Source organism: Ambystoma mexicanum, chromosome 3p (genome assembly GCF_040938575.1).
Source record: "Ambystoma mexicanum isolate Mex_15411 chromosome 3p, UKY_AmexF1_1, whole genome shotgun sequence".
Classification (NCBI taxonomy): Eukaryota; Metazoa; Chordata; class Amphibia; order Caudata; family Ambystomatidae; genus Ambystoma; species Ambystoma mexicanum.
In genome coordinates, this window is record NC_090925.1 from 377327531 (window position 1) to 377342893 (window position 15363).

General features: G+C 47.2%; 1 protein-coding gene across 2 annotated transcripts in view; it reads right to left on the reverse strand.

Annotated features, from left to right (window-relative positions):
* The window catches only part of PHACTR3 (phosphatase and actin regulator 3), a 1074680-nt gene extending 1059681 nt beyond the window's left edge, over nucleotides 1–14999 (reverse strand). The window contains exon 1 of one of the 2 annotated variants that reach the window (XM_069651038.1): nucleotides 13689–14999. In XM_069651038.1, the coding sequence (XP_069507139.1) occupies nucleotides 13689–13800 (112 nt within the window). In that variant the 5' untranslated portion in view covers nucleotides 13801–14999. The remainder of the gene's footprint in view (nucleotides 1–13688) is intronic. The other variant, XM_069651037.1, reaches the window with a different exon arrangement.
* Between the last annotated feature and the right edge of the window lie 364 nt (nucleotides 15000–15363).

Sequence of the window (15363 nt, forward strand, 5' to 3'; positions counted from 1 at the left end):
GAAAAAGTTAATCATTGTAACAGATCATCAGGGCCTCACCACCATCAATGGCAAACCCAACGTGAAGATGCCTCCCCGCAAAACTCGGTGGGGCATACGCCTGCAAGAATATTCCTTTGACGTAGTCCACAATCCAGGGATGGAGAACAATCCCCACTGAGTTCCTGTCGAGGTTCCCCCAGCCGGTCGAAGTGGAGGCACAAACCTCCAAAGCCGATCAATACGTCAACTACCTGGTCACAAGGCACTTCCCGCGGCTCTGACAATACAGGAAATCATGCAAGAAACAAGGAAGGATGCACTCTTGTTTCTGGTATGAGAAGAAAAAATACTGATGGCAAGGTAGCGTACCACGGCGAGGGGGGAATTAGAGTTCTCTGAGGACCAACAGAAGATGATACAGACATTTGCTCTCATGAAGGACGTGTTGTCCATATCATCACAAGGTTTAATACTAAAAAGAGAACAGAATTGTGATTCCGCTCTCTTTACAGGATCAGATAAATGATGTGGTGCACAAGGGCCACAGGGGCATCGTACAGCAGATGAGAATGAAAGTACGGTTCCCAAGAATGAATGCCAAAATGCAAACAGCATTAGGAGACTGCATGGTTTACGGTGCCCCTCACTTTCCCTCAACCTCTGAAAATGGCTCCCATGCTGCTAAATGTGTGCGATGAAGTGGCCGTTGACCTTTTTGAGCCCATGGAAAATGGCAAGTATGTACTAGTAGCAATCAACGAACTGTTATGATACCCAGAAGAGCACTTGGTGTCATCTACACATGTACATGCTGTCATCCCTGCATTAGACAAGATGTTCGTGGACTACAGCATCCCAGCATTGTAAAATCTGATAATGGTCCTCCTTTCAGTGGACAATCGTTTGTCATATTTGCTGAACACCTTGGATTTCAGGCCAATGGCACCGTAGAATATTTCATGGCCAACATCAAGTGCACCTTAAAAGTATGCACTATAACCAACGGATCATTTATGCAAGCCATATGTTCACTACTGAGAGATTCTCAGAATACCCCGCACAGCACCACAGGAATCTATCCCTCAGAACTCCTGTTTAATCACAAGATTCGAACATATCTACCTCAAGCTCCTGGCATGGACCCAGAAGATGCCATGCCATAGAAACAGACAAAACCAACAAGCAGAAGATGAAGAAGTATGATGACGCCAGATGGCAATCTAGTTAGCACAATATCCATGTGGGTGACAGTGATTGTGTGGCAAAAGCAGTCTCAGAAAGAGATGCCTGCTTTCCATCCCAGGCCGCTACAAGTTACTGATGTCAAGGCCTGCATGGTGTTGGTGGAAAATGAAGTGCGCACGATCACTCAGAACTCCTCCTTCATTCGGAACGTTGGACAGGTCATTGCGGATGTGATCTCATCTGCAGAAGACTCTGATGAAGGTGGAATATCTGACAACTGCTCCGATTACATGGACCCTGATGTGGACACTGCAAACAGCAGTGACAGTGAGGTAACTGAACGGCCCATTGGCCAAAGTCTATCTGAGAGGGTTGTGTGTCGACCCAAGAGATGGACCGAAGAGATGGAATAGCTGAAATATGAATTGCTTTATATGGGGGGGAGATGTAGCATTCTAGTGGTTAACGAATACGTAGTCCTATTTGATCATCCAGGAACTCCAGGAGAGAAAACGTCACCAACGTTTCCCGCATGTAAGCACGAGCGATTTGAATAAAGAAGACGTGCCTCACATCGGTCCATGTCTGCGCTCCATGTCTGCCTTGACCGGGCATACATGTGCCTCACATCAGGAAACATTGTAGCGGGAATCAATGAGCCATGACTATCACTGTACTGGGGGCCATCAGGCTTTCTACTGGGCGCACTATTGTTTTCCCAATGTGCGTCTTACACTTTCATAGAAAATAAAAGTCATTTCCAAACTCAAAAATGCTGCTTAAATTTGCATTTACTCGTTTTTTTTTTGTCGGACGACCACACAAAAACCCTGTAATCTGTGTGCCCTTCCTTTTTTCCTTTGTGTTTCATCACAGGTTATATATATATAAATATGTTGTATGCTCGTTAAACTGCTTAATCACAAATTAATGCTTCTATTGTGCTGCAGCAGTTATTAGGAAATTTAATTGTGGGCTCATGGGTGCCAAATTTAGATTTTCACTACCGGGGCTTAAATACCCCCACCTCCGTCCTGAATATAAGCAAGCGACTAGCCCAACCCATCCCCTGGCCAAACACATTTGATAGCACTTGCTTCTTTATAAGGAATTGCAAAAAGTCATACGATTAACAACCATTTTTTAATATATAGCATCTCAGCAACAGTCTCTCAGCGTGCTGAGCGGCACCCAGGTAGCCCTCTACTGCACAACGAGTCTATGGATCCCTTAATGTAATCAATGCATTACCAACAGTATTTTGTGTGCACCACTGCCATGGAAGTGATTTAAATTGGAATTGATGTACAGTGTGGAGTATTGAAAGAAGCAGCATGAAAGACCATATTATGTCCCCTTTAAATGTTTTCCAGTTCCAAAACTGCATTTGGATAGTGTACTACTACACCTCACGCATCCTGTGGCTGACGGAGTAAGAGTCACATTTTAGTTACAAAAAAAGACATAACAACTATTACTGAAACAGAGAATCGTCTATAAAACACTCCGTCTCCATGAGATAAACGAAGAGCCGAAAATAAGAGAGCAAGCCCCGGCTTCCTGGAGAGCAGGCCCACCTCATTAGAAGACGGAACCTCTGTTCAGGCAGCGGCGCGGCCTGCTAGTGAGACGAGCAGATTGACTCTGCTTCCTGGTCTCCATGGTGACGAATAACAGGCAAGCGCCACCCTTCTGTCACACGAGACCCTGTGCCACAAGGATGGAAATCACAAACAGGGAAAACGCGCAGGCCTGCTCCGGGCATTGGCTCCGATAGATTAGGCTGTTTTTATGGCGTTTACATTGTAAGAATTGGGGGCCATTGCGCTCTTCTTCTGCGAAGTCTGCATTGTCCAGAGATCCATAATCCCCATGGATTCTCTCCAAATCAGGGTGTGCGTGGTGGGGGGGGTGGGGGGAGGGGGATTTTGGGGGCAGGGTTTGAACTTGTGAGGGGTGGCATTGCTCACCTTGTATGCGTCTAGTAATGCAGCATGCAGGAGAACATCAGCAGGGAAAGAAGGGAGCGTGCAGGCAGGATTCAGGGGAGTTCACAGGCAGCCCTCTGGCAAATTCCAGTAACCTATGTTTTCTACTGGATCCACTTTCTATCCCAGGAGTTTTTTGACAGTACATAAGTGCCATGCAGAAAATCCCTGTTAATTTCCCTTTTATGTTGAGCTGGTCATTGGTGTACATTGGCAGAGGCGGGTTTAGTGCTCAGATAATGGACACAGTTCTGCCACCTTCCCAATCTCTTCACATCAGCCAGAACAGACATGACCTCATCCCTCCTTGCTGGTCGTCAGGCACTGTGGAATAACAAAGAATAGACTTAGCTTTCGCTCACAAGGCCCGGCGAAAAATGTGTCCGGGCTCGTGGTGGGCCATTTCAAATCGATTGGAGACCGCCCTTGCCCACAGTCGGGCGTAGGGGGCTGAACACAGTCTTTGGCACCCCAGGGTTGCTTAAACAAGAATGGATACAAAGGAATGCTCTTTAATCTTATGCAGCCAGAGAGGAGCTGAAACACTAAACTGCCACTGAAGAGTTAGTCATTGCTCTGTCGCAAGGTGCTAACACAGACGAAACAAGAGTAAAAGGCAAATTGGTGATAACACTGCTGGATGCTATCAAAGGCAGTCTGTAACCTGCTGCAAAGCAAACATTTAAAGTCTTCGGTTCAGATGACAGCAGCCAGCAAAGGGCAGCCTGTAACATGCACACAATGCGAAGAGCACATTTACTGCCATGAAAGAAAGAAATATGTTGCTGCGTAGTAAGACTGTCAAAACAGGGGCAGTTGCTTGGGTCGCCCCAAGGCTCAGAGCAACAAAATCACAACACTGTGCGACTGTTAAGCATACATGGCACTGATATGTTCTAATTTATACTCCGGACCTGTCCAGCAAAAGATCTGCAGAAGCCTAATTTACATGATATGGATTGGCACGATCAGAAACAACATCACAGTAAATAACATTACAAGCGGTGACATCACTCTTCAATACTCTAAGACACCATTGGTAAAGACATTAAAAGACGTTTTCACATGTAAACCAAGAGAATAATGTGCTGTGCAATATTTACATATTCATTATTATTAATATGCAACAACTCAATAGTTTTGTAAACCATGTTTTTTTTCTTTACTGCAAAAACTACAAACGAAATCACTTCTAGCGATACCCAATGTCAGCAGATCATGCAGAGTGAGATTAAATGGTTTTCCCAGGATCACACATTTCATTAAAGTGGTGAAATCAGTATTTGGACCCAGGCTGTGATTTAAGCACTTGACTACATATCTTCCCAGTAATAGGTCACGTAAATATTTTTTATGGCTTAGATTTTAAAAATGAAATAATTCATTTTTCTTTCAATGCCTTGAAAAGTACACAAATCACATAAGAAACCAACCTGACATTATATCCATTGTTACAGAAATAGGTCAAGCAAATTTGGTTTTAAAAAAGGTATTCACAGCAAATGAGAATTCAATATAAGGTAATCTGCTTGAGGCATGCATGGTTATACTCCCCTCCTATTTATCACCCACCAATTGCACCTTTTTTTAAGGGACAACCGTCCTTACTGAGGTGTCCCTGTGTCTGGGTCATCAACCTCTAAATCGGTTTATTGAAATGAGGTTGACACAAAGCTGAGCCTGCGGGTGCTGGGGGAGCAGTAGAAAAGGTGCTGTGCTTCCCTGCGCTTTTAACTGTGACACAAAAAGTGTGAGCTTGGAAGACTTTGGACAGCTGATCCTGCTTCAGAGGAGAAAAGTCAAGGCTTGTTTCTGTCCCAAGCTGGCTGTGTGCGAGACACGGAACATGAAACTGGGACTGTCGCGCAAAATGTGGGGTGGTTGGCCACCCTACAGACACACCCAGCCCTGTTCCCCGACCTTGGGTTTCATCTGGGCTTGTTTAGCTCCCAACTTGGTATAAGGTGAACACGGAGTACTCGCACAAAGGGCATTTTCATCAACCATGTGGATCTTTTTTACCCATTTTAAGTCAACCTTATCTAAGTGGCCACATTTTAGTTGTTTCCCTGTTCATTTATTGATTGCATATAGGTGGGCAGCTGGGGCAAGCACCTGCTCACCTCACATCACAAATAGGCTCCCCTTTTACTCCTTCCCCATCTGTTTCCTGTTTCCACTCCCATCCAGCATTAATTTTGCCCCCTGGGCCCCCCTTTTCCTTACTGGCAATTTCCTCTCTACTATCCCACACTTTCCTGTTCTTATGTAGCACTATTTCATTCCCTGTTCTTGCCCCATTCCCTTAATCTTCCTGCATTTTTCCTTCTCTATTTCTGCCAACGGGTCTTTGTTATATAGACTGCTCCCTCTTCCTCATTTTGCTGCTATTCGCATAATCACCTGCCCGCCTTCACTCAATTTTCCCTCCCTCATTTACCCACATCACACACCAGTTGCCTTTACATTGCTGCCCCTCCACTGCCCATTCCTCACTCACTTGCCTTCCTTCTCTCCTTTTCGAATGCCTTCCCTCACTCTCCATCTCTCCTGCTTGCTTCTGCCCTCCTTCATCCTCCACTCTCCTGTCCCATCAGTGTTCACGTTACCTGCTCCCTCTCTACTTTTCTCCCTCACTATCCTGCCCTTATGCCCTCTCCATTTCCATTCATTGCCCTGCAGCAGGGCCCTGTGGAGCTGGAGGTGGTGGGTCAGAGTTAAAGGGTCTTTCAAGTGCCACAGTCAACACCCACAAAAAAGGTAAATCCTGCCATGTTTTGAGATTAAAAGGGGAACTCCTTTAAGTCTGTGATGTTCAATGGCATTTCAAGTGTGTGGGGCATGAACACCAGGGATTTGCACAAAATGATTCTGCATGCTATAGGAAATATCCCATGATAATACCTCCTGTAACGTCCCTTCTCATTGCCCATGTTGAGAAATGTTAAAGCATTAGTTCAAGGCTTGATCATTCAATTTTACCACCTTAGACAGCAAAACCTGGCTAGCATGTGTTCTTAAAGTTCATTATTGTGCAACTGCGCCCACTCTAGGCTCTGCCTTCATGACCCGCCCACCTGGGACCAACGGTTATTTTTGACCATTGGGCCCTTTGCCTTAAATCTGCCAATGCATATTGGTAGCAGTTGGTATTGCCTATTCAAACAGTACAATGGCCCTCATTACAACACTGGCGGTAACCCATGGCGCTATTAGCACCATGGTTGCTGCCGGTGTTGTAACGAGTCCGCCAATGTTCAATGAGGAATTACCACCCCATTCCAAGGTTGGCGGGGTGGTAATTCCCCATTGAACATTGGCCCTTCCCCATTCCCATTTTTCCCCCATAGGGCTCAATGGGACTGGGGAAGGCGGTAATTACGGTACCGCAAATTGCGGTACCGTAATTACCTCGAAGGTCCCTTTGCGGGTCCCTACTTTAACGGCTGGTCCAGACCAGCCGTTAAAGTAGGGTCCCGCAAAGGGACCTCGTAATTAGGCGTTATGGGGTTAACGGCGCCGCAGCCTTTTACGGCGCCGTTAACCCCTTCGCGTCAGGGTCGTAATGACCCCCAATGTGTTTTTGTTCCTCTGCTGCACATGCGTGGTACAGTGTCCAAAAAAGGAACATGTTGCAACTGGGTGCAGTTGAAACTGTTTATAAATCCCCTGTGGGAATTTTCACCAGGAGGAGAATACTCGCAGTGGGGAACATCGAAAGTTTAACAGGGAGTGTAAAATTAAGGATGCAAGAGCCTGGGCCAGATAGGCCTGAGCACCCGTTCCGAGAGGAGCGAGGCCAAGAAGGAAGCAGACTATGCTAGTCCCAGCTTCAATAAATATACAGACTTACACAACCCAAGTGTACATTCTGACTCACTCATAAATTCCATGGCACACAAGGTGAGGGCTGCAGGTTCAGAGCCCCAGGTGCACTTAGAATGATTTCAAAATGTATAATATTCTGTATAGTGTCAAATGTGTACTCGGGATTGTTCTTTTTGGGAAAAAGTTGCTCTGTTTAGAAGGGCTGTCTTGGTTTTTTATTTTTGTAAGCTCCGTTGTTTGCAAAGTAATGCACCCGGCGTATGTATAGAAACATTTCGGCACCTGCAAAGTAATATATAGAGCGTCTGTAATGAAACACCCCGGCATCCGCAAAGTAATGCACCCGGCGTCTGTAATAAAATACCCCGGCATCCGCAAAGTAATGCACCTGGCGCCTGTAAAGAAACACCCTGTCATCTGCAAAGTAATGCACCCAGCGTCTGTAATGAAACACCCCGGCATCTGCAAAATAATGCACCCAGCATATGTAAAGAAATAAACAGTCATCTGCAAAGTAATATACCCAGCCTCTGTAAAGGAACATCCCGGCACCTGCAAAATATGCACCTGGAGTGTGTAAAGAAATACACAGTCATCTGCAAAGTAATGCACCGGGCACATGTAAGCAAATACCTCAGCATCTGCAAAGTAATGCACCCACCGCCTGCAAAGAAACTCCCCGGCATCTGCAAAGTAATGCACTCAGCGTCTGTAAAGAAACAACCCAGCATCTGCAAAGTAATGCACCGGGCACATGTAAGCAAATACCCCAGCAACTGCAAAGTAACGCACCCACCGCCTGCAAAGAAACTCCCCGGCATCTGCAAAGTAATGCACTCAGCGTCTGTAAAGAAACAACCCAGTTTCTGCAAAGTAATCAGCCCAGCCACTGTAAAGAAATACACTGGCATCTGCAAAATAATGCACCCGGCGTCTGCAAATTAATGTACCCAGGTCTGTAAAGAAACACCACGGCATCTGCAAAGTAATGCACCGGGCACATGTAAGCAAATACCCCAGCAACTGCAAAGTAATGCATCCACCGCCTGCAAAGAAACTCCCCGGCATCTGCAAAGTAATGCACTCAGCGTCTGTAAAGAAACAACCCAGTTTCTGCAAAGTAATCAGCCCAGCCACTGTAAAGAAATACACTGGCATCTGCAAAATAATGCACCCGGCGTCTGCAAATTAATGTACCCAGGTCTGTAAAGAAACACCACGGCATCGGCAAAGTAATGCACCGGGCACATGTAAGCAAATACCCCAGCAACTGCAAAGTAATGCATCCACCGCCTGCAAAGAAACTCCCCGGCATCTGCAAAGTAATGCACTCGGCGTCTGTAAAGAAACAACCCAGTTTCTGCAAAGTAATCAGCCCAGCCACTGTAAAGAAATACACAGTCATCTGCAAAGTAATGCACCCAGCGTCTGCAAATTAATGTACCCAGGTCTGTAAAGAAACACCACGGCACCGGCAAAGTAATGCACCGGGCACATGTAAGCAAATACCCCAGCATCAGCAAAGTAATGCACCGACCGCCTGCAAAGAAACTCCCCGGCATCTGCAAAGTAATGCACTCAGCGTGTGTAAAGAAACAACCCAGCATCTGCAAAGTAATGCACCGGGCACATGTAAGCAAATACCCCAGCAACTGCAAAGTAATGCACCCACCGCCTGCAAAGAAACTCCCCGGCATCTGCAAAGTAATGCACTCAGCGTCTGTAAAGAAACAACCCAGTTTCTGCAAAGTAATCAGCCCAGCCACTGTAAAGAAATACACTGGCATCTGCAAAATAATGCACCCGGCATCTGCAAAGTAATGCATTTGGCACCTGTAAAGAAATACCCCAGCATCTGCAAATTAATGCACCCATCGCCTGTTAAGAAACACATTGGCATCTGCAAAGTAACGCTCTCAGTGTCTGTGAAGAAACACCCCGGCATCTGCAAAGCAATGCACCTGCCGCCTGTAAGCAAATACCCAGCATCTGCAAAGCAATGCACCCCGCGTCTGTAAAGAAACACCCCGGCATCTGCAAAGCAATGCACCTGCCACCTGTAAGCAAATACCCAGCATCTGCAAAGTAATGCACCCGGCATCTGTTAGCAAATACCACTGCATCTGCAAAGTAATGCACCCACCATCTGTTAGCAAATACCACTGCATCTGCAAAGTAATGCACCCACCATCTGTTAGCAAATACCACTGCATCTGCAAAGTAATGCACCCACCATCTGTTAGCAAATACCACTGCATCTGCAAAGTAATGCACCCACCATCTGTAAAGAAATACCCTGGCATCTGCAAAGTAATTCACACAGCGTCTGTAAGGAAATACCCCGGCATCTACAAAGTGATGCACCCCCTGTCTTTAGAGAAATACACTGGCATCTGCAAAGTAATGCCCCCACGACAGCGAACTAATACACCCCGCGCTTTTCCTCAGAATCCAGGATGCTACATCAGGTGGCTCATGTCATCTCCCAAACTCCTTTCTGACTAATCTAGTGTTGCCACTAGAGAATCGTAGCGCTAAACCCAAATAGTCCATAATTTATATAGGAACTAATCGGTATTTTAGGGTTAGCCATTTACAATGTAGTTGCTCTGGCAGCATAACATTGAAAGTTTCACTTCTCTCGCCTGCTAGCCATAACTTTTCCGAACGGAGGACCATCTGCCAGTGATCATCTTTCCCCTCTCCTCACACCAAAGTCCAGTCCAACCTCTCACTCAAGACCCATCCTCATCTGAGGCCCAAAACATAATTTATCTCTATGCCTCTTCATCCGTGGCCCTTCTGTGCTCCTCAACCGAGGCCCATCGCTGCTCCTCAAACAAGGCCCATCCCTGCTCCTCATCAGAGTAACGTTCCTTGCTCCTCATTAGAGGCCAGTCTCCACTACATAGAGGTTTCGTAACATGGGAACTATGTGAAATGCAGCTTCATCTAAAACTTCCCACGGGAATTAATTCCACTACACTTCAACAAAAATGTGTCATCGTTTAACTTGCCTTTGTGTTGGTATTATCATAGATGTATTTACAACAAGGCCGATTAGGCCCAGGTCTAGCTGCATTTTATTTTCAATTTACGGGTTGTTATTTTTTAAAATATAAAGCTAATTTTGTTTTTCCTAGTTTGGCAGATTCACAACACTGCTGTTAGCAATCATTCCAATGCCACAGCTAAAGTCTTTGATGGCCAAACTTGTTTATATGCTTGATATTTGCAAAAGTGTTATTGTTAGGGCCACTTTTGTATGAAGAAAAAAAAGGAAAGGCATACCAAATACAGCGTGCTTAAGTTATTTATTGATTCAGTCATACAACTTTCACAGACATATATGACAGATATAAAGGTCTTTGGTCATTCTTATTTTCCCAAAATGCTCTTTAATATGCAAAACAGCCAAAAAAACTTTGGTTTTATTGGTGCCACTTCACATTCTCTTTGGAGTTCTTTCTAATCAATACACACATACACTGTGTTAAGCAATCACTTTTATATTCAAATACACGGCGTGCATTTTTTAAACCGTTGCAAAAATGTAAATGTTAAAAATGATGCATCATTTTACAATATTAAATACATGCCTATGCTTAAGTCAAGCAGAGAGTTCTGACAGGTGACACTAAAATTATGTTCAGAAGCAAGCACTGATTTCCCTCCCCGGCCTCACATTTCAGAGGTCTCTGCCCGTCCTAAAGGTGCAACAATGAAATGGATCATAGAGAAGTAGAAATGGGGAAGAGTAAATCTGAATGTGCAAGTGCATCAAGAAACCTGTGAAAAGATAAACAAGCCATAGAAGGATGAGAATAAAACCTGTGTGCCAAAGGTGCACACTGCTTCACAGCTGTAAAGATGTCCCGTAAAGATATCCATTCAGCCATTTTTACAGAAGCTGCTCAGTGCTAAGCAGGCAAATGGCATCCCTGCTGGTCATGTGTCTTTGATACTTTCTACTGCACGCTCAGGACTACCAAGAGAACCAACTGCAAAGTATGTCACTCAATGCATAACTGTGATACTTATAAGAAATCTTTACATTAATTATATTTTAAATACAAGTTAGGACTTTTACTGTGAAACAGTACTTCAAAGAACAGCAGGACATCTTTTGTCTAAACCCACACATCTCAAAATGTTTCTATGTATTGTACAGTCCAACCAACTCTAGAGACTTAACAAACATTTTTAAATTACCTTAAAAGCAAGCTGGCAAGACCCAAAGCCTAAACCGCACCCACAAAGGTAATATTGTGCTGGAACGCAGAATCCATTGCTCAGTTTTACTCTTGGACTGTTGGGTATTTGGAACAATTGCATAAACAGCAATGATGTAAACAGTATGTACCACTTAATTTGTTACAAAAGGTTCCTGCATTGTGCAGCTACAAGGATTGCTGTTGCTTCCCACACATGAATGTTCAGGCCCCCCCTTGGCCATTATTCCACCGTGAGAAGGCACAGCCAAAGATTCTAAGAACCTTCTCCAACTGTCTTTTCTCTACTGAGGTGTCTATGCCCAGCCAGAGTGAACACATTTCACTTGTGATTTTGCCATATTTTAATGGCATCGGCATCGGATGCAGCAGATAACTTGCCTTATTTCCATTATGTCCACTGCTATCACCAGAGCCGTAACCATGAGAAGGGGATTGAGTTATTTGTATTCAACATTTTTATGAGATGTGCCTGTACCACTTGCAAAAATGTCATAACTAAACTTTACCATTTGACAAAACCGGATTTAGAAATGTAGTTCTGTTGCATTAATATTACAGATCAGTCCATGACTTCTCATAGAGTGACAGCAGGCAATTGGTGAGAGAAGACACATATTAGCATTGAAATCAAAATTAATCATTCCAAACTTCTCTCACTTGTGTCCAATTTGCAGACATCTCATGTTCTTATCACTTCCTCTAAAATATTGTTTTCGGGCTTAACTAAAATAGACAATTAGCCATAACAAATACCTCTAGAACACTCAACTGTAGAAAACACTGGGCCTCATTCCGAGTTGGGCGGTAAGGGATACCGGGCACCGGTAAGGAGACCGGTGCTGGTAATCCCTTACCGCCCAATTCCGAGGTCCCTTAGCGGGAACCGCAAAGGACGTGTGGTCGGACCACACGTTCTTTACAGGTCCTGCTAAGGGACCAGGGTGCTAATTACGGGCCTGCTATGAGCAGGCCCGTAATTAGCGCCTTCTCCATTCCCATTGAGCTCTATGGGGCTCAAATGGGAATGGGGAATGGTCGGGTGAATGGGGACTTACTGGGTCCGCCCAGGTCGGAATGTTCCGGTAAGTCCTCATTCACCCAGACCGGACACGGACCCGGGTTTGGAGGCAGCCATGGCTGCCTTCAAACTCGGAATGAGGCCCACTGTCTCCTCCAGATCTTGGGCAGCAGAGATCTGAAAACACTCTCAACTAACATATCATTGAAGATGACAGGCTGGAAAATATAGAGAGGAGGCAATAACTTTCTAATCTCTGCAACCTCAAACACGTCCTTATAATGCTTTGGAGCCAAAATGGGGGTGAATTCGTGTTTTTGGACAACGTGAACAGAGTTTATTGATGGGCTAGAATCTGGTGAAGTTGCAGAGTCTGGCAGAGGTGGAGTAAAGTTGTGGGGCGCATGCACTTATTTGGGCCTAGAGCAGCAGAAAGCCTAAATACGTGACTGGGTTTTATATCGGGTACATTAGATCACAAACTAAGAGGTTGTGTCCATGTAAATGCCAAAAGACTTTTAGTAGTCTTGCAATCCCTGGAAGCCTACAATGCTTGTATACAAGCCTGTACGTAATATTACACCACATGACAACTGTAATGTCTTATTGTGTTCATTGCAGTGTGATTGTTTCGTGTACTCCTGGGACATAGCACAGCACACCAGGAAGCATTGGTATTATTATTCCAAACCACAATGCTGCCTATTAAATGCGTATCATTAAAGTGCTTATCGTTTTTGTTTTCAAGGCACTGCAAGCTGCACAACAGTGTTCTTACAGTTTTCTCTCTCCAATCGAACACATTCTACAGGTCTGATCATATCCACTGAAAGGACTCCTGCGTCAGCGTGAGCACGAGATCAGGTATTAAGGGGTGGGGGGGGGGGGGGGCACGTATTATAAGGAATACGGTGGCCCCCACTGCACGTCATATGGATAAAGCGGGGTCCTGTGACTTCATAAAAGGTTGTCGCTGAACTGCTGAGTGACTTGCAGTAACCGTATAGGGTGCAATGCAACGCACCTAACCCAGATGTTGTGTGCTGTTGTGTGTACACTGTTCTGTGTACTACATGATGAATATTGCACTTGGTATGAGGTGATTATTACTTAGACAATCAGTGCTGCACAGGTGCCCCGGCGAGTGTACACTCCCCTTTCACCGAACCGCTTAGCGGTCATTATTATGAATGAAAGCTACGAGTGTACAAGGCTCTGCGCGCGGCCATCTGGTAGGCTTTACCCATAGAAGTGGCAGGGGTATGGCAGACTGCCCCCGGCCTACACCTGGTGACTGCACGCTGAGCCGCCACCCTGGTTCAGCAGACAGGCCCAGCGGGCATTAGTACTAAACCCTGCATCACTCGACAGAGAAGGTGGCAGGAGAACTTGGCGTGCCAGTCTGGCACACTGATGCCAGGCAGCAGTTCCACACAGTGACGCCGTCCCTACCTGGACTATCGCCGGACTCGGACGCCGCATCCAGCTGGAGGATGCTGGGGTCGCTCTGGGGCCGACTCCTCTGGATGAAGTATCCCGCGATGCCGTCCTCTGCCGCAGCCATGGAAACCCCCAGGATGCGGGCTGGGGGCAATGGGAGGGGTAACAGCCGGGGAGTCCAGGCACGGGTCGCGAGGGCGCAGGTGGTCCAGCCCACAGTTCTGTGAGGGTCCGTGCTGGGGGACGGTGAGTGCCTGGGGCAGGCGGGGTGTGGGGGTGTGGCAGTGCTGTGGCAGTCAATGCCGGGGCGAGGAGATGCCAGTGCCCGGGGCCTGCCCTGCGGTCGGGTGGTCAATAGTTTATTAGTCAATGCTGGTGTTTACGTTCTTGGTGGTCAGTGCTGGAGGGTCAGTGTCATAACATGAGTGCTCAACGCAGGGGCAATGGTGGTCGGCAGAGCAGAGGTGCTCTGCTCAGTACTGGATCTGCGTGTACGTGTGCGGGTCAGTGTTGGCGCTCAGTACTTGTGCAGTGCACGAGGCAATAGTGGAGGGCAATGGTAGTCAGTGTTGCTGAAATTGGGGGCAGTGCCGATGGATGGACCATCTGCTGCAGTGGCTTCTTCCTCCTCCTCCTCCCTGGGATGAACGCAGCCGATGTCTGTCCCCGGGGGCTGCAGGGTTCCCTTCCTCCGTGGGGCCTTTCTCAGCCCCGGTGGGGTCTCGGATCCCGGGGAGGGAGGTGATGCTTTCTGTACCGCGGAGCTGAGAGCATCTGATGGAAGCATTGGGATTCTACCAGCATCCCCTGCGCGAGGCGGGGGTTGGGGCGTGCGTGACGTCAGAACCCCCATAGGACCGCCGACATCACCTGCCGACGTGGGGACGAGACGTCAGAGCCCCTTCCCTCTTCCTGATGTTCACAGACATCACCTGCCCGGAAGGGGAGACCAGCCCCTACAGGTGCAGTGCTCGCAGGCGACCCTCCTCTCAAGCGTTGGGAGAAGCGAGCCGTTCTTCTAGTCAAAGTGCTGCAGGTGAAATGTAGCAGTGCTCCCCGGAAGGATTATCCCATCCTGCCAACGGAACTCCCACCCCTTTACGCTGCCCCCTTCCAGGAAGGTCCACGCCAATGCAGCTGTCTCCAGGGGACACAGGGCAAGGGTGCGCTGAATGGGTATAGACCAGAGGAAGGTGGCACTGCGCCTATTAGAATGACCATTACCCGGCAGAAGGGTGCTGGGCTGGGGGCCGGAGCTTCCCCAGTCGCCGCTGGTGGGAAAAGTAGCGGAGGAGGACGTCGGGGCCTCTGCCTGAACTCACAAGTGGCCCCTCAGGGAGGCTGTGGATGCAGCCGGCCGAGGAGGTGTAAAAAGCTTTCGATTACCGCAGTGCGCGGGGAGGTGGGCGGGGGGGGGGGGGGGGGGGGCGGAGGGGGCGGTTCTAGGAAGGGGGAGCTGAGCTGACTGGGCCCATTTCCTTGGGTTGTAGATGGTTGCCAGTGTGCCAATCCGGCCCGATGAGCCCCCTTCCCCCAGCATATGGAACACACGCTACACAGTGTTCTCTGTCAGGACTCCACAGTCACACTGGTGATCCATGGCACGCCCCGTTTATTATGTGCACAGGCGGCAGAGTTGCGTCACTCCACCGCGTGTGTGCCCTTAAAAGGGCAGGCACCACACTCC